This window comes from Herpailurus yagouaroundi, unplaced genomic scaffold, assembly GCF_014898765.1.
Source record: "Herpailurus yagouaroundi ecotype Mexico unplaced genomic scaffold, PumYag 192, whole genome shotgun sequence".
NCBI lineage: Eukaryota > Metazoa > Chordata > Mammalia > Carnivora > Felidae > Herpailurus > Herpailurus yagouaroundi.
Genome location: NW_024412423.1, coordinates 7,773,348 through 7,792,852, shown reverse-complemented (window position 1 = coordinate 7,792,852; position 19,505 = coordinate 7,773,348). Strand labels below are relative to the sequence as shown.

Below are 19,505 nucleotides of genomic sequence, written 5' to 3'. Positions count from 1 at the left end.
GGATTGCTGTGTGTATATGGGGTTGTACCTTGCACAGCTGTTAAATCATCCCGAGCATGTATAACCAAGAAATCTTCTGATCTACAAAAGAATGTCAACCGGAATGAAAGCAATCCCATCAGTTCTTCATTTCTTCTGTTATACGTGAAAGCTCTAATATATGATTTTCTATTTCCCTCCAAAATTAATTTTCTTCAGCTCTTAACCTCCAACTCAAAGACAGTAACTTCATATGTGAACAATTTTAGGTCCTCTCACTTTATTCTCTTCCAACTCTCAATTCCTTTCTTTAAAGTTCCTGCCACCCCCTTTGCACTCTTTTGCATATTGGCAACCACTGTATTTACAATCTAGGAATATTCCTCTAAATATCTTTTGAAAGTTACAGTCCTGTGGATATCATCATTTTTAATACAATGTTACTGAATAAAAACAAAGTATAAAAGTACCCTTTGTTTTCCATTTCAGTATCATCATCTACCCAAGTATAGATCTGTGTAGCCAGAATTCCAGAAACATCCAGCTCTTGAACATCATGGCTTGAAGCAATTGCTATGCAGTTTCTATTTGCCTGAAAAAAAAATCATATGGTAACTTTTAAATAAAAAAGCATGCATATGAGCTACTTCTGAAAATGGAAACTACAAAATAGCCCCTAGAAATGGTAACTTTAAGATATAGAAAAGATAGCATTTTCAGCAACGACTCTTTAAAATTAATTCTAATAATTAAATCTTGAGTATAATTATTTTCAGCTTGATCTTGGAGATATGTTTATGTTCAAAGAATTCAAGAGCATCTAACAGAAAGCCTCCTCTACATGGTAAAACATATACTACTTTATTTCTTCTCCCAGCATTGTCTTTCCAGTTTGCTAGTATGGTACAATCTCCCCAAGGTTTTGACACAGTTCAGAAATTTGAAGGAGCTGTTGAAAAAAGACAGAAGCTCTATAAGGTAGAAAAAGGTGAGGGAAATAAGGAGCATCACACTAACATAATGGTGCATTATTCAAATAAGGTAGTACCACTTTCACCTAAAGCTTTTCAGTCCTAGACAAGAAAAACACAATTTGAGAAATGGTCACAAAGAAGAGATGCAGGGAGTAGAAAAAGAGTGGGGACGTATGCCAGAATAAATCATAAATTAAATGCTGGTGAGATTACATGACCTAAAATTTTAACCATCTATGAACTGAAAATATACACCTCTAAAAGAGAAAATGACAGGATACTGACAGCAAAGAGAAAACAAGGTTAATATTTCCACTATGTAAAATGCTAATACAAACTAAAACAAAAAAATGAATATCCCAGACATAAATGGATAAGGAATTCTCTACGGGTCCCTCCATTTCTCCATCTTTTCTGAGCAACTTACTGACTGCTATTTGTTCTGGAGGATGGCTACATACCTACAGTGTCTCTCTCCAGATCAAAGGGCAGGTATATGTAATGTTCATTAGAGAGATTTAAGTTTCCTAAACTCTATGTTCCTTTCCTTACCATACACAACCCATTCTGTGCAGTTATCATTTGACCTTCTCCCTGCCACTCTGTGGTAATTTGAACACAGGGAACCAGAGCATAAATGCTAATATTCCTGGATACTACTTCTGCTATTAGTAATAAACTGTAATGGTCTGTGGTCCAAGAGTCTGTGTCTTCTTACAGCATTCGTTAAACTGAGAAAGCTAACTTGCTAGCTTGAATGCAGGGAAAAATTGTCACAGATAATTCACAACTAAACAAATGGGAAAAAGTTCAATCTCATCAACATTTTAAAATAATGCAATTTAAAGCAAAAGGTATTGTTTCTCAAATACAAATTTAGCAAGATGTAAAACAATAATAAATCAGGAGAAATAAAAATTAAACAGGTACCCTATTCTTATATAGTGGAACACAGATTTTATATATGTGGATGATTGTTCATTTTTTGTTACTTATATACATCCCCCCCCAAAAAAGAGGCTGTAATATATCATATTACATAGATATTAGAACTGAGAACTGCCTAGCTAAGGGGCTGTTTCCAAACTTGCTTGTCTTCAACAGAATCAGTCACTGTTTGGGGGTGTGTAGAAGAGAGAAACGAGACAAAAGACACAGGGAAAGATGAGGGCAGAATGACAAAGGAACTACCTAGGAGAAATAGAAAGAAAGACACAGAATAGGATGATGGAGAAACAACTGGTGAAATGATTAATGAAGGGGTAATGCCATAGAATATTTACCTAAATAATATTTAAAAATTATTTTAGGGGGAGAGGGAAGATGGCGGCGTAGGAGGACGCCGGGCTCACCGCGCTTCCTGCTGATCACTTAGATTCCACCTACACCTGCCTAAATAACCCAGAAAACCGCCAGAGGATTAGCAGAACGGAGTCGCCGGAGCCAAGCGCAGGTGAGAGGCCCACGGAAGAGGGTAGGAAGGGCAGCGAGGCGGTGCGCGCTCCACGGACTGGCGGGAGGGAGCCGGGGCGGAGGGGCGGCTCGCCGGCCAAGCAGAGCCCCCAGTCTGGCTTGCAAAAAAGCGGAGGGGCCTGACGGACTGTGTTCCGACAACAAGCGCGACTTAGCGGCTGGGAGGTCGTAAGTTAACAGCTCTGCTCAGAAAGCGGGAAGGCTGGAGGACAAAGGGAAGGAGAGCTGCTGAGCCCCCGGACGACAGAGCTCACTTTGGTGGGGAACAAAGGCGCTCGCCAGCGCCATCTCCCCCGCCCATCCCCCAGCCAAAATCCCAAAGAGAACCAGTTCCTGCCAGGGAACTTGCTCGCTCCGCACAAACACCCAACTCTGCGCTTCTGCGGAGCCAAACCTCCGGCAGCGGATCTGACTCCCTCCTGCTGCCACAGGGCCCCTCCTGAAGTGGATCACCTAAGGAGAAGCAAGCTAAGCCTGCCCCTCCTGCCCCTGTGCACCTTGCCTACCCACCCCAGCTAAGACGCCAGATCCCCAGCATCACAAGCCTGGCAGTGTGCAAGTAGCCCAGACAGGCCACCCCACCCCACAGTGAATCCCCCCCCTAGGAGAGGGGAAGAGAAGGCACGCACCAGTCTGACTGTGGCCCCAGCGGTGGGCCGGGGGCAGACATCAGGTCTGACTGCGGCTTCGCCCACCAACTCCAGTTGTACAGCACAGGGGAAGTGCCCTGCAGGTCCTCACCACGCCAGGGACTATCCAAAATGACCAAGCGGAAGAATTCCCCTCAGAAGAATCTCCAGGAAATAACAGCTAATGAGCTGATCAAAAAGGATTTAAATAATATAACAGAAAGTGAATTTAGAATAATAGTCATAAAATTAATCGCTGGGCTTGAAAACAGTATAGCTGACAGCAGAGAATCTCTTGCTACAGAGATCAAGGGACTAAGGAACAGTCATGAGGAGCTGAAAAACGCTTTAAACGAAATGCATAACAAAATGGAAACCACCACAGCTCGGATTGAAGAGGCAGAGGAGAGAATAGGTGAACTAGAAGATAAAGTTATGGAAAAAGAGGAAGCTGAGAAAAAGAGAGATAAAAAAATCCAGGAGTATGAGGGGAAAATTAGAGAACTAAGTGATACACTAAAAAGAAATAATATATGCATAATTGGTATCCCAGAGGAGGAAGAGAGAGGGAAAGGTGCTGAAGGGGTACTTGAAGAAATAATAGCTGAGAACTTCCCTGAAGTGGGGAAGGAAAAAGGCATTGAAATCCAAGAGGCACAGAGAACTCCCTTAAGACGTAACTTGAATCGACCTTCTGCACGACATATCATAGTGAAACTGGCAAAATACAAGGATAAAGAGAAAATTCTGAAAGCACCAAGGGGTAAACGTGCCCTCACATATAAAGGGAGACCTATAAGACTCGTGACTGATCTCTCTTTTGAAACTTGGCAGGCCAGAAAGAATTGGCATGAGATTCTCAGTGTGCTAGACAGAAAAAATATGCAGCCGAGAATCCTTTATCCAGCAAGTCTGTCATTTAGAATAGAAGGAGAGATAAAGGTCTTCCCAAACAAACAAAAACTGAAGGAATTTGTTACCACTAAACCAGCCCTACAAGAGATCCTAAGGGGGACCCTGTGAGACAAAGTACCAGAGACATCACTACAAGCATAAAACATACAGACATCACAATGACTCTAAACCCATATCTTTCTATAATAACACTGAATGTAAATGGATTAAATGAGCCAACCAAAAGACATAGGGTATCAGAATGGATAAAAAAACAAGACCCATCTATTTGCTGTCTACAAGAGACTCATTTTAGACCTGAGGACACCTTTAGATTGAGAGTGAGGGGATGGAGAACTATTTATCATGCTACTGGAAGCCAAAAGAAGGCTGGAGTAGCCATACTTATATCAGACAAACTAGACTTTAAATTAAAGGCTGTAACAAGAGATGAAGAAGGACATTATATAATAGTGACAGGGTCTATCCATCAGGAAGAGCTAACAATTATAAATGTCTATGCGCCGAATACCGGAGCACCCAAATATATAAAACAATTACTCATAAACATAAGCAACCTTATTGAGAAGAATGTGGTCATTGCAGGGGACTTTAACACCCCACTTACAGAAATGGATAGATCATCTAGACACACGGTCAATAAAGAAACAAGGGCCCTGAATGAGACATTGGATCAGATGGACTTGACAGATATATTTAGAACTCTGCATCCCAAAGCAACAGAATATACTTTCTTCTCGAGTGCACATGGAACATTCTCCAAGATAGATCATATACTGGGTCACAAAACAGCCCTTCATACGTTTACAAGAATTGAAATCATACCATGCATACTTTCAGACCACAGTGCTATGAAGCTTTAAATCAACCACAGAAAAAAGTCTGGAAAACCTCCAAAAGCATGGAGGTTAAAGAACACCCTACTAACGAATGAGTGGGTCAACCAGGCAATTAGAGAAGGAATTAAAAAATATATGGAAACAAACGAAAATGAAAATACAACAATCCAAACGCTTTGGGACGCAGCGAAGGCAGTCCTGAGAGGAAAATACATTGAATCCAGGCCTATCTCAAGAAACAAGAAAAATCCCAAATACAAAATCTAACAGCACACCTAAAGGAACTAGAAGCAGAACAGCAAAGGCAGCCTAAACCCAGCAGAAGAAGAGAAATAATAAAGATCAGAGCAGAAATAAACAATATAGAATCTAAAAAAACTGTAGAGCAGATCAACGAAACCAAGAGTTGGTTTTTTGAAAAAATAAACAAAATTGACAAACCTCTAGCCAGGCTTCTCAAAAAGAAAAGGGAGATGACCCAAATAGATAAAATCATCAATGAAAATGGAATTATCACAACCAATCCCTCAGAGATACAAACAATTATCAGGGAATACTATGAAAAATTATATGCCAACAAATTGGACAACCTGGAAGAAATGGACAATTCCTGAACACCCACACTCTTGCAAAACTCAATCAGGAGGAAATAGAAAGCTTGAACAGACCCATCACCAGCGAAGAAATTGAATCGGTTATCAAAAATCTCCCAACAAATAAGAGTCCAGGACCAGATGGCTTCCCAGGGGAGTTCTACCAGACGTTTAAAGCAGAGATAATACCTATCCTTCTCAAGCTATTTCAAGAAATAGAAAGGGAAGGAAAACTTCCAGACTCATTCTATGAAGCCAGTATTACTTTGATTCCTAAACCAGACAGAGACCCAGTAAAAAAAGAGAACTACAGGCCAATATCCCTGATGAATATGGATGCCAAAATTCTCAATAAGATACTAGCAAATCGAATTCAACGGCATATAAAAAGAATTATTCACCATGATCAAGTGGGATTCATTCCTGGGATGCAGGGCTGGTTCAACATTCGCAAATCAATCAACGTGATACATCACATCAACAACAAAAAAGAGAAAAACCATATGATCCTGTCAATCGATGCGGAAAAGGCCTTTGACAAAATCCAGCACCCTTTCTTAATAAAAACCCTTGAGAAAGTCGGGATAGAAGGAACATACTTAAAGATCATAAAAGCCATTTATGAAAAGCCCACAGCTAACATCATCCTCAACGGGGAAAAACTGAGAGCTTTTTCCCTGACATCAGGAACACGACAGGGATGCCCACTCTCACCGCCGTTGTTTAACATAGTGCTGGAAGTTCTAGCATCAGCAATCAGACAACAAAAGGAAATCAAAGGCATCAAAATTGGCAAAGATGAAGTCAAGCTTTCGCTTTTTGCAGATGACATGATATTATACATGGAAAATCCGATAGACTCCACCAAAAGTCTGCTAGAACTGATCCATGAATTCAGCAAAGTCGCAGGATACAAAATCAATGTACAGAAATCAGTTGCATTCTTATACACTAACAATGAAGCAACAGAAAGACAAATAAAGAAACTGATCCCATTCACAATTGCACCAAGAAGCATAAAATACCTAGGAATACATCTAACCAAAGATGTAAAGGATCTGTATGCTGAAAAGTATAGAAAGCTTATGAAGGTAATTGAAGAAGATTTAAAGAAATGGAAAGACATTCCCTGCTCATGGATTGGAAGAATAAATATTGTCAAAATGTCAATACTACCCAAAGCTATCTACACATTCAATGCAATCCCAATCAAAATGGCACCAGCATTCTTCTCGAAACTAGAACAAGCAATCCTAAAATTCATATGGAACCACAAAAGGCCCCGAGTAGCCAAAGTAATTTTGAAGAAGACCACCAAAGCAGGAGGCATCACAATCCCAGACTTTAGCCTCTACTACAAAGCTGTCATCATCAAGACTGCATGGTATTGGCACAAAAACAGACACACAGACCAATGGAATAGAATAGAAACCCCAGAACTAGACCCACAAACGTATGGCCAACTAATCTTTGACAAAGCAGGAAAGAACATCCAATGGAAAAAAGACAGTCTGTTTAACAATGGTGCTGGGAGAACTGGACAGCAACATGCAGAAGGTTGAACCTAGACCACTTTCTCACACCATTCACAAAAAATAAACTCAAAATGGATCAAGGACCTGAATGTGAGACAGGAAACCATCAAAACCTTAGAGGAGAAAGCAGGAAAAGACCTCTCTGACCTCAGCCGTAGCAATCTCTTACTCGACACATCCCCAAAGGCAAGGGAATTAAAAGCAAAAGTGAATTACTGGGACCTTATGAAGATAAAAAGCTTCTGCACAGCAAAGGAAACAACCAACAAAACGAAAAGGCAACCAACGGAATGGGAAAAGATATTTGCAAATGACATATCGGACAAAGGGCTAGTATCCAAAATCTATAAAGAGCTCACCAAACTCCACACCCGAAAAGCAAATAACCCAGTGAAGAAATGGGCAGAAAACATGAATAGACACTTCTCTAAAGAAGACAGCCGGATGGCCAACAGGCACATGAAAAGATGTTCAGCGTCGCTCCTTATCAGGGAAATACAAATCAAAACCACACTCAGGTATCACCTCACGCCAGTCAGAGTGGCCAAAATGAACAAATCAGGAGACTATAGATGCTGGAGAGGATGTGGAGAAACGGGAACCCTCTTGCACTGTTGGTGGGAATGCAAATTGGTGCAGCCGCTCTGGAAAGCAGTGTGGAGGTTCCTCAGAAAATTAAAAATAGACCTACCCTATGACCCAGCAATAGCACTGCTAGGAATTTATCCAAGGGACACAGGAGTACTGATGCATAGGGGCACTTGTACCCCAATGTTCATAGCAGCACTCTCAACAATAGCCAAATTATGGAAAGAGCCTAAATGTCCATCAACTGATGAATGGATAAAGAAATTGTGGTTTATATACACTATGGAATACTACGTGGCAATGAGAAAAAATGAAATATGGCCTTTTGTAGCAACGTGGATGGAACTGGAGAGTGTGATGCTAAGTGAAATAAGCCATACAGAGAAAGACAGATACCATATGGTTTCACTCTTATGTGGATCCTGAGAAATTAACAGGAACCCATTGGGGAGGGGAAGGAAAAAAAAAAAAAAAGAGGTTAGAGTGGGAGAGAGCCAAAGCATAAGAGACTGTTGAGAACTGAGAGCAAACTGAGGGTTGATGGGGGGTGGGAGGGAGGAGAGGGTGGGTGATGGGTATTGAGGAGGGCACCTTTTGGGATGAGCACTGGGTGTTGTATGGAAACCAATTTGACAATAAATTTCATATATAAATTAAAAAAAATTATTTTAAAATTAGGAATACTTGAAAAAGAAGATATACATACTTAAATATATATATTTGTGTGTGTGTGCACGTGTGTATAAATAAAATTGTGCAGTAAAGCATTTAGGTAAGAGAAAACAAGAAAATGATTAGAGTAATTTTTGACGTTACATTACTGTGTATCTAAGGTTATATCTCTTCTATAAGTAGCTTACAGACACTTTTGAGGAAGATGTTGAGTAGAAAACTAAGGAATGTAAAAGAAACACTAGTTAGGCAGCTACTATGGTTGTAAGTCAAAGAGAGAGAATTTCTATAAGTCCTATAAAAGCTTAAATTTGATCTAATATTAGTAATCACATTCAACATCTTCATATAAGGAAAATAAAAAATCTTTTCTTTGGATTAAATGCTGTAATGTGTTATAAAATTCTCAAGGCTACTGCATATATAAATACTTGATATCTCTCTGTGTAGTAATTAAACATTATTTTATCTCCTACATATGCAATATATAATTATCAAACAATATAATCATTTTATAAAATAAAATAACTTATTCAGATTGCAATTTAGGCAATGGGAAGTAGCTTTCAGACAGAAAAATACTAATACTGAATAAACTGACAAAATGGGACTTTCTTCAACCATGAATACTTAGTCATCAAAGAAAAAAAGTCTATCTACTTACTTTATTAACAGCAAAGGCAGTAATGATATCAGATTCTTTGTGAATAATCCTTGCTTTACCTCCAGGATATCCCAAGTCTGCTTCTATCTAAACAGAAGGAAATAGAACATAAACATATAGTAATTTTAATCACAGGAAAATTAATATATGCAAATCTGTCATTTAATACTTGTATAAATTAAAGAAACTTTTTAAATATTTCATATCTAAAGGTATTGTTTTACATGCTACTCATCCCTAAAATAAAACTCATGCGAACAGGGAAATTTAAACTTTTTCAAGCTTGCCTTTTCATAGATAAAAAGACAGTTGATACAAAATACAACTTCTTAATTGCTCACATTCCCAATAAGTTAACTGCAATGAATTAACTTTAAAGGATCAAGACATTCTAATCATTAAAACAAGATTTGTTTACCCTATTTCTTAGTATTATAATCTTTTGATAAATATTAGGTCAGAAAGTAAATATTTTTATATGTTTTGCACGTCATAGAAGATCACTGTTGTATATTTATCTTTTCTTTTTTTTTTAGAACAACCTTTTAAAAATATAAGGACCATTCTTAGTTTACTGCCTGTAAAGAACAGGTCAAATATGGCCAGCTTACTGAATCCTGGTCTAAAACAGCTTTTAATTTATAAAAACAAACAAACAAACAAACAAACAAACAAACAAACAACCTGAAACCCTGAAAGGCACAGTAATTTCCCCAGGGTCAGTAAGTCATTTTAGGTCAGTAGTCATTTTTAATAGCTGAATAAACCATAATTCAATGTACTTTGGATGAGGGAAATAATCTGACCTTTAGCTTACCCCAAAGAAGGTACATACAAGGCCTTTGAACTCAGAAGAGAATACCGTATAAATCAATATTTACTAAACTAAACAGAGGTAAAAAGAGAAGGTAATTATTAAGAATTAAAAATGTTAATATAGGATAGTGTTTCATCTTATTTTATATCCCTAACCTTCATTCTTTAAGATGAATTAGTATAAAATGGTTCACAACTCATTGAGAAGTGCGGACGTTATTAATCTAAAATAAGAATATAACAAATTTAAGTCCTGCAAAGTTTAGATAAAAACATCACCAATGCCTGTCCAGTGTTTCACCAACAGAACCGAGTAGAATTAGCAGTATTTTTTAAATGGCAAACATAAAAGACTGTTGAATTGCAAAGGTGAGACGCCTAAGATAAAAACTCAAATAATCCTATGCCAACTAAACTCCTAGTCACTAGATGTAATGATGTCAAAGATGTTCAAATCGAAAATACAATCTGATAACAAACCAAAGATTTTCAGTGTTTGCCAAACATTTTGGTTGATTTTGGGGTCAACCTCTTTTCTAACAAAAATCTTATCTCAAATTCTGTAATTTTATGACAGAATCCCAACTTAGTGACCTATCTATAATATCTGGTATCTAAAGTATACTGAGTGTCAGGGTGCCTGAATGGCTCAGTTGGTTAAGCGTCCAGCCTCAGCTTAGGGCGTGATCTCACTTCGTGAGTTCGGGCCCCACGTTGGGCTCTGGGCTGACTGCTCAGAGCCTGGAGCCTGCTTCGGATTCTGTGTCTCCCTCTGTCTGCCCCTCTGCTGCTTGCACTCTGTCTCTTGCATTGTCTCAAAAATAAATAAGCATTTAAAAAAACTAAAAAAATAAAGTATACTAAGTGTCTACTACTAGATTTTGAAGAAATTGGAAAGAGAGACAAATGATGTTTGTAGGAAGTGGAGGAGTATGTTATGTGCTGATAACGGGTGGGTGGGGGGAAACATACTAGTTTTAGCTGCAGAGCTTTTTCCAACTTGACCTGATAGGGAAACAGGCTCCTGCAGGCATAAACTTAAAAAGCTTCTTCAATGTGAAAATACATGCCTGTCCTCTCAAAATCTTTATTTAATAAAACATTATTTCTTAATATTATGGTCTCAAGATCACCTGCTTTAAAATCAAGTGGAGGGAGAGGGAAGGAATGGTGTTTAGCATCTCAAAAACTTAGTATTTAATTTAGAAAACAATGACAAGTGGTAGGAGATTGAATACCAGGCAAGATTCAGTTTGCAAAGAGTCTTAAAAGCCACAATGAAGAGTTCAGATTTTATTTTGGAGCTAGGAAGACACTGCAGGGTTTAGACAGTTCTGCAAGTTGTGAGGTAAAGTATAAAGGGTGTGAGAATGGTTGCCAGAAAACAGTCAACAGGCTACTTTAGTTGCTGAAGAGGTAAAGGTGGGTTTAATTAGGGTAGTAGCAATGGTGGTAGTGATAGTTGGTTGGAATTAGGGTAAATTTTGCTAATGGAATGAAATTATAGTAAGAGTAAAAAAAAGCAAGTATAACTCCTAGTTTTCAGACCTAAAAACTGGGTAAGTGAAGGTACCATTTAATGAGACAAAAGTGAAGGAAAAGTAAGGATTGAGATAAAGATGAGAAGATAGAAAATTCTACTCTTGACATTCAGGGTGATGTAGCTATTAGATTAAGAAGTCAAGTCCAGAGTTCAGGAAATGAATGGGCTAGAGAGATTTAAGAGTTATCGGCCTATGGAGGATATTTAAACCATGAGATAAACCAAAGAGAAAGTAAAAATAGGGATTAGAAAATGTTACAGAACTAAGTCCTGGTATACCCCATGTTTCAAAAAAGGGGGAAATAAAGGAGATGTACCACAAAAAAAAGGGGGGGGGGAAGGTCAATTCGAAATGGAAGTAGTTTTAGGAAAGAGGAATACTGACAGAATAAACAGACAGAACAAGAAACATTTTCCAAGTATGAATACTAAATAATCAAATATGATGTTAAGAGAAACCAAGTGAAGCAAGAGTTTTAAGAAGGTGGCTGTGGTCAACGGTATCAAAAGATACTGAAACACTGAATTAAAGGAAGACAGAACCAACTACTGAATTTAGCATAGTGGGAGTCAAGGGTGACTTTGACTAGTAACATCTCAGTGTAGTGGGCTGGAGATAACACTTAACTAGTTTAAAGAGACACATGGTGAATAGGGAGTTAAATCCATTGGGGAAGATTCACAGAGGCACTCAAATGAATTGATAATATTTTATTTCTTAAACTGGGTGGTTCCTCCAGGGACTGTCTGCATCATTACTCTTTTAAGTCTTCTATAATGACTTTATAGGCAATTCTATAAATGAATTTTCCTAGATAGGGAAATTAAAGCAATGGGATAGTAGACCAATTCAAAGGTAGGTTTTTTGGTTTTTATTTGAAAGAAAGACAATAAAATATATTTGCTTATGTAGAGAATAATCAGAGAGGTAAATATTTATTAATGAAGACGGAGGTGGGGGAGGAGGGATAACTACTGAAGCAAAGTCCTTGGGTAGGTAAGAGCCCATACGATCAGCGTACAAATGGAAGAGATCTGGTTTTGGACAAAAGAGTGACAGTCTATCTACTGTTAGAGAAGTTAATGAAACATCTGCATATAGAGCAGAAGATTTGGTGGTGGAAAGATTAGTCTACATTCCTGATGACTGCACTTATTTTGATGACAGAACAAGGTCATCGGTGGCAGACAGTCAAGGAGTACTGGAAGTTTGAGGAAAGAGAGTAAAAGTGGGGAGAATGAAAAACAAAACAAAACAAGTACTACAGAGTAATTTATTTTGATCGTTGGGTAATTTGGGAATTGTGGCTATAAATTTTAAGTAAGGCAAACCCCCACTGTTTGTGCTTTTTCTTCATCCACGTTCAGCTCTTGAGGTGAAGATGTCACCAGCTAATCCCCAGGATCTGACCTTTACTATCCACTTGCTTGTATTCACTGACCTTTGTCCTATATTCTTTCTTCCTTAAGCTCTTCTTTCCAGCTTATCTCTTAACTCAGGCAAACAGAAGTCAACACTGCCCCTCTGGCAATAGCAACTGCCCTGACAAGACTGGCTGACAAGACTGGCAGGCCAGTCTGAACTTAACCCCTGACTCCAGACTACACAGATGGACCATAGAGGGATCTCTAGAATGACCTATCACTACCTTTCCCTCATTATAATACTAAAATACCTGCCCAAGGAGGAGCACAAGCCTTATACAATATACAATGTGTGTATAGGCACGTTTCCTTAAGGCACATGTGTGACCTTATGCCTGCCACTACATAGGATAATAAGGCTTCTCTATCTAAATATTCATCCTAATCCCAAATAAAAGGAACCCATCCACTCTTGTGCCAGGATCATGGCTTTGGAAGCCATTCCTCACAATCTCCTTATTTGCTGCTAATAAAGTTTTCTTTGTGCAAAAATGCAACCTGATGCAGTTTGTGACTCATCAAGGAGTGAACTCATGTTCTATTACAAAGGCACAGAGTAGACAGAGAGTTGCATGTAAAGAGGTTTGGGGATTTTCAAGGCAAATACACCATAGAGAGAATGGCACAAAAGGGTTGAGGATTTTTCAGAATGATGAATCATGAAATCTAAGGTGGGAAAGAAAGAAGTGGAAACATGATATGCTCAAAATAGAGAACCTGCATGAGCTATGAACATAATTTAATTTGCTAAAGGCCATACAATATAAAACCAAAGTAAAAAAAAAATCACAATAAATACTATCTTAATGTAAAATTTAATGTATGTTTAATGTAAACCTTAACGAAAGGTTTCAGGCCATGGTTTAAAATCTGATTGGGCTGCAAATGTCCATCGACAAATGAATGGATAAAGAAGATGTGGTATATATACACAATGGAATATTACTCTGCAATAAAAAAGAATGAAATCTTGCCATTTCCAACTACGTGGATGGAACTAGAGGGTACTGTGCTAAGTGAAATTAGTCAGAGAAAGACAAATATCATAGGACTTCACTCACAGGAGGACTTGAACATACAAAACACATGAACATAGGGAAGGGAAGCAAAAATAATATAAAAACAGGGAGGGGGACAAAACATAAGAGACTCATAAATATGGAGAACAAAGAGAGGGTTACTGGACGGGGTGTGGGAGGGGGGATGGGCTAAATCGGTAAGGGACACTAAGGAATCTACTCCTGAAATCACTGTTGCACTATACGCTAACTTGGATGTAAATTTAAAAATAAATAAAATAAAATCTGATTGGGCTGGATTTGCGAGGAAGAAAGAATCCAAATATTAGTACCAGAAGAGATTTTAAGAGATTGCGCAGATCAAAAAAGAAAGAATTACCACAGATGACAGCAATTCCATTTCTGGGTATGTGTCCAGAAGAACTGAAAGCAGAGACTTAAACAGATATGTACATCAATTTTCACAACACATTACTCACAGCACCCAAAAGATGAAAACAACCCAAATATCCATTGATAGATGACTGGATAAACAATATATGTGACATGTACACAATGGTATACTATTTAGCCTTAAAACGGAAGGAGATTCTGAGACATACTACAACATGGATGAAGCTTGAAGATGTTATGCTAAGTCAAATGAGCCAGTCACAAAACGGCAGATATTATGTTTCCACTTACACAGACACCCAGAGTAGTAAAATTCATAGAGACAGAAAGGAGGACGGGAGTTAGCTGGGGCTAGGCTAAGTGGGATGGAGAAAGTGGAGAGCTACTGCTCCAGTTTGGGAATATGAACAAGTTCTGCATTTGTTTGGTGCTGATGGTCGCAAACAAAGTCAATGTACTTAATGCTACTGAACTATACACTTAAAACAACTAAAACGGTAAATTTTTACATGTATATTTTACCACAGTTTGTAAAAAGAGTACATTTTATACAGGTGATGATCTAAAAAATGTTCAGGTTCTGCAGACCTTCCTTTAAGAACTGAAGAAGAGAGGAACATAACAGGCTAACTTCAGGACTTCACTACTATTTTAATTAGAGCAGTTAGCATGTTTAAAATTATCAACCCAGTTTGATACATTAGGGTAAATGAGGCTTCAAGGACATAAAGAGCCCAAGGTCCCACAACAGAGCTATAGAAAAGCTAAGGTGAGACTCTAGGTCTCATTAGTGATTTTCAGCTACTATCACCTTCTATGATGTAAAGCTGAGTGCTTGCACTTCAGCACTGCTCTAATAATATAATTAAATACAACATAGAGTAAAATGACATCTAAACAATATCAAAGGCATATTGGAAGGAAATGGGAAGCTGGCAAGTGAATACAAAAGAAGACAAATACTCTAAATATTACGAAATAAAAATATTCAAGAAGTAATTTTGTTTTCAAAACTAGCAGTGAAATGAGAGGTGACATCACCATAAATTTTCTTGTATATTAAAAGAATAGGGGAATATTATGAATAATTTTATACCAATAAATTTGACACCCCAAATGAAGCATATTTCTTTAAAGACATGGACTACTAAGGCTCATTCAAGAAGAAATAAATAACCCGACTTGCCCTACATGTTAAAGAAATTGAATTTGTAGATAAAAAACTCCAAGCCAAGATGGTTTCTCTGGTGAATTCTACCACTTAAGTAAGAAATAATACTAATTCTACACAATTTTTTTCCCCAAAAATTAAAGAGAGTATTTCCCAACACATTCTATGAGTCCAGCTTTAGTTTAAAACCAAAAAAAGAACCCCAAAACATTATAGGAAAACTTATGTTCGTTAACATAAATGCAAAAATCTTAACAAGAATTTTAACAAACATACCAATATATAAAAAAAAAAATAACAAATACAGCACGACCAAATGAAGCTTAGCCAGAGAATGCAAGGTTTGTTTAACATCAAACAAATCCATCAACGTATTTAGTCATATTTACAGACTAAAATAAGAAAAACCATATGAACATCTCAGTGGTAACAACCACAGAAAAGAGAGGTGACAAAATCCAGCAGCTATTACGATTAAAAATTTTCAACAAGCTAGGAACAGAAAGAAACCTCCTCAATCTTATAAAGGGTATCTATAATAACCCTATAGAATACAGCATACTTAATGACAAAAGATGCAATGCTTTTCTTCAAGATCAGGAACAAGATAAAAATGTCTGCTTTCACCATTTCTGTTCAACATGGAACTGAAAGTTCTAGCCAGTGCAGTAAGACAGTGGGAGATTAGGATAAAGATAAATAGATCAATAGTCCAAAACAGAGTCCCTAACACACATAGGTCAACTGTTTTGTTTTGTTAATTTTTTTTCACCTTTATTTTTGAGAGAGAGAGCCAGAGTGCGAGCAGGGAAGGAGAGAGAGAGAGGGAGACACAGAATTCAAAGCAGGCTCCAAGCTTTCAGTTGTCAGCAAAGAGCAGGCGCTTAACCTAACCGACTGAGACACCCCACCCAGGCACCATGTCAACTGGTTTTTTTAAAAGGAGGAAAAGGCAGTTCAGTGGAGGAAAAGATAACTTTTTCATTAAACAGTGGTGAACAACTGATACACACATGGGAAAAAAAAAAAAGCAACTGCAATCTATACTTTCTACCCATATTAAAAAATTGACTCAAAAAAATTTTTTGTAGGATTTAAACACTGCCTTCGTGTTATAATTTCTTTGTAGGGCAGAGCTTTAGATTTCTGTTTTTAACTGGAAAGCTGTGGTAATGGAAGTAGTCTTCACTAATTGTAAAACTAACACGAGAGCAGAGGTGGAGAAAATCTCTGTGATTTTTAGGTTAGGCAAAGATTTGTTAGATATGACACCAAAAAGAACATCCACACACAAAACAAATTTTGATGAGGTTCAATGTATCAGTTAAAAACTTCTGTTTAAAAGAAATTGTAGAGAATCAAAAGACATGCGAGTAGGAGAAAATATCTGCAAATGTGATACACCACTTATTTAAAAAATAAAAAGAACTGTTAAAACTCTGTCAAGAAAACAACCCAATCAAAAAAAAAAAAAAAAAAAGACATTTGAAAACACACTTCAACCAAAAAATTATACAAATGATATAAAAAAGCACATGGAAGATGGTCAAAGTAAATTAAAACTAGTACACACCTACTAGAATGGCTAAAATAAAAAGGCTGACCATACCACGCCCTGGTGAGGAGGTAAAGCAACTGAGATATCATGTACTGCTGCTGGGAATATAAAAGGGTACCATCACCTTGGAAAATACTTGAGTAGTTTCTCAAAAAGTTAACCACACACATACAATAAAATCTGGCCATTCCACTCCTAAGCATTTGCACAAGAGAAATGAAAGCATACGCCCAACCAAAGGGACCTGTATATGACTAATGTGAGCATTCTTATTTGAAACAGTTCTGAAATGGAAAGAGCTCAAGTGGTCATCCACACATAAAAGAATAAACAAATTATGGTACAGCTATACAATGCACACACCTCAGCGATAAAAAAGAATGAATTAATGAAATATCCAACATGGAGGAATATCAAAATAATTATGCTATGGGAAAAAGCATACACTGTATGATTCCATTTACATAAAATTCCAGAAAATGCAAGCTAATCTATAATATGAAGAAGCAGATTGGTAGCTGCTTGTAGAGGAAGAAGGCACAGATGAAAAAAAGAAAGGAGTAAGAAAGAGATTAAAGTTTTGGGAGTGATGACTATATTCATTTTCTTGGTTGTGGTGATGGCTTTACCAGTGTATACATACTCCAAGATTAATCAAACTATACTTTAATAAATATGTGCAGTTATTTTAAGTCAGGTATACACGATAAAGCTATTTAAAACAAAATTATAGCAGATGTTTGGAAAATCTTGGCCAAAAATTGTTGATGTTAACTAAACACACAGAAGGACTACCTTTGAATGTAATGTGATGACTATAGAAATACCACATTCTGATTATATTTATTAAATTTAATATATTTATAAATATTTAATATTTATTAAAATATTTGGATGAGATTTCAAGATAATGTACAGACTAGTAATTAATAATAACTTCGGCAAGGAATTATTGTTAACTGATTAAAAGTTTCAACTATATTCTTTCAAAATTGCCAAAGGCCATTAGACATTTCCAAAGTATGGACTAAATATATTTATTTTGCCAAACTTGAGTTATAATATACACTTGACAGCTAATCAGTCTTTTTTATTAATTATACAGAATTATTTTTATTATTTTAACCAGAAGAATTTCTTTGGAAAAGAATTAGCAGGGGGAATTAGTAACCTTAAAAAATTATCTTCAAGAAAGTCTTCCTCTAAAAATTACTTTGCTGAGATGGTCTTAAAATCAGAGTAAGAAACACATGAGTGAGTTAAATGTCAATTTAATAAAACTCACATTTGAATATATGATCATAGAACATTTGGGAGATATTTCATGATTATACCAATTCCTACCATTCTTGCTCTGTTCTCAAGTGTTAGCAGAAATTGCTACATACAAGGCAATGTGCTATGTGCCATTCCTACCAGCACAATAAATGCTACATTTAGCATCTGATATATTTTAAGGAACTAACATCACAGAAGACATTGTTAACTTCCAAAATGACACTTGTAAAACAGAACAATACTGCTACAATTCTACAATGGCTATTGTAATACACCTTATTAAGAACTTCAGTAGCATTTACTCAAAAAAATGTGTAGCCAAAACAGGTTACATTCAACTCTCTTTAAAATTGCATTCTCTTATTAACAAAACAGAAACAATTTTTATGATTGCATATTTAAGCTACTGAAATCAAGTAAGAATAATCTGAGGGAACAATAATTTAATTGCACTGGAAACAAAGTCCGGTTCAAAACTCAAATGCAAACAATGTGTTTTTCTTGTGAAAGAATGCAATTTCTCATTTTAGTTGAATGATATTTTGTACCTTATTGATGTTTGGCTCCTCCATCATAGAATTTTTGATGGTTTCACAGTTGTCCTCTAATGACTTCATCAAGAAAGAATAACCACATGACAAAGAGTAAAGACGAGATATAACATGCAAAATACCGGGGATATTTTTATAATATTTTAAACTAAATTTACTAGAAAACAACACTGGACTGAGTTGTTATTTTTCAAGTTCATACATCTTAAAAGAAGCACATGTGGAGGTACGTGGATAAGGCTGGGCAAAACTGAATCCCTCAGAACTCATTAACCACCACCATAAATTTTATTTGCCCTTGCAAGAAATTTTAACTTAACTTATTTTGAAATGTTGACATTAAAGCAAAGTTGAGCCCCAAGTTCTTAATATTACAAATTTCAGAGCTACTGATCCACAGTACTCTCAGCTGAAAATTAAAGTCAAATTGTTCTGCTACTATGCCTTGTCTCCATTATGGTACCTCACTCCTCAGGAAAACCTCCTGATTAGAAACTTTTAATTTCTAGGTTTCTAATTCTCTCCTTCTCTTGATTTAGCCAGAAATAATAAACTGCTTGGAGGCACACATCTTGCTAAAAAGGGGATATTAGAAAAAACTGGTTCAAGACCTCTGGTTCTCAGAAAATGAAAGAAAACAGAAATACAAAGTAGGGACAAATATGATAGCTGTCAAGTATTTTTTTCTGGCTGGGGATCATTCAGATATAGTTCATTTGCAGCAATCTGTATTCAATTTCCAAGTATAAAAAGGAAAGATCTTTTATTTTAAAAATGCAGTATAGGAAAAGAAAAGATCTGAGCATACACCAGGATTTAAACACCAGATGGAGAAAATTTCATTTTCACACACATAAGGAATAAAGAAACCATCTCAAAATTCTCCCGTC

The 19,505-nt window shown here is 36.8% G+C and overlaps 1 protein-coding gene across 6 annotated transcripts in view; it reads right to left on the bottom strand.

The window, feature by feature from the left end:
• Window positions 1-19,505, bottom strand: part of DMXL1 (Dmx like 1) — a 146,459-nt gene that overhangs the window by 21,260 nt on the left and 105,694 nt on the right. For 4 of the 6 annotated variants that reach the window (XM_040444292.1, XM_040444295.1, XM_040444293.1 and 1 more), the window contains 4 exons: window positions 18,613-18,675; window positions 8,862-8,948; window positions 450-571; window positions 1-81 (listed from right to left, as the gene is read on the bottom strand). The exon at window positions 1-81 is cut by the window's left edge and continues 70 nt beyond it. In XM_040444292.1, coding sequence (XP_040300226.1) covers window positions 1-81; window positions 450-571; window positions 8,862-8,948; window positions 18,613-18,675 — 353 coding nt within the window. The remainder of the gene's footprint in view (window positions 82-449; window positions 572-8,861; window positions 8,949-18,612; window positions 18,676-19,505) is intronic. The other 2 variants (XM_040444294.1, XM_040444297.1) reach the window with 1 other exon arrangement.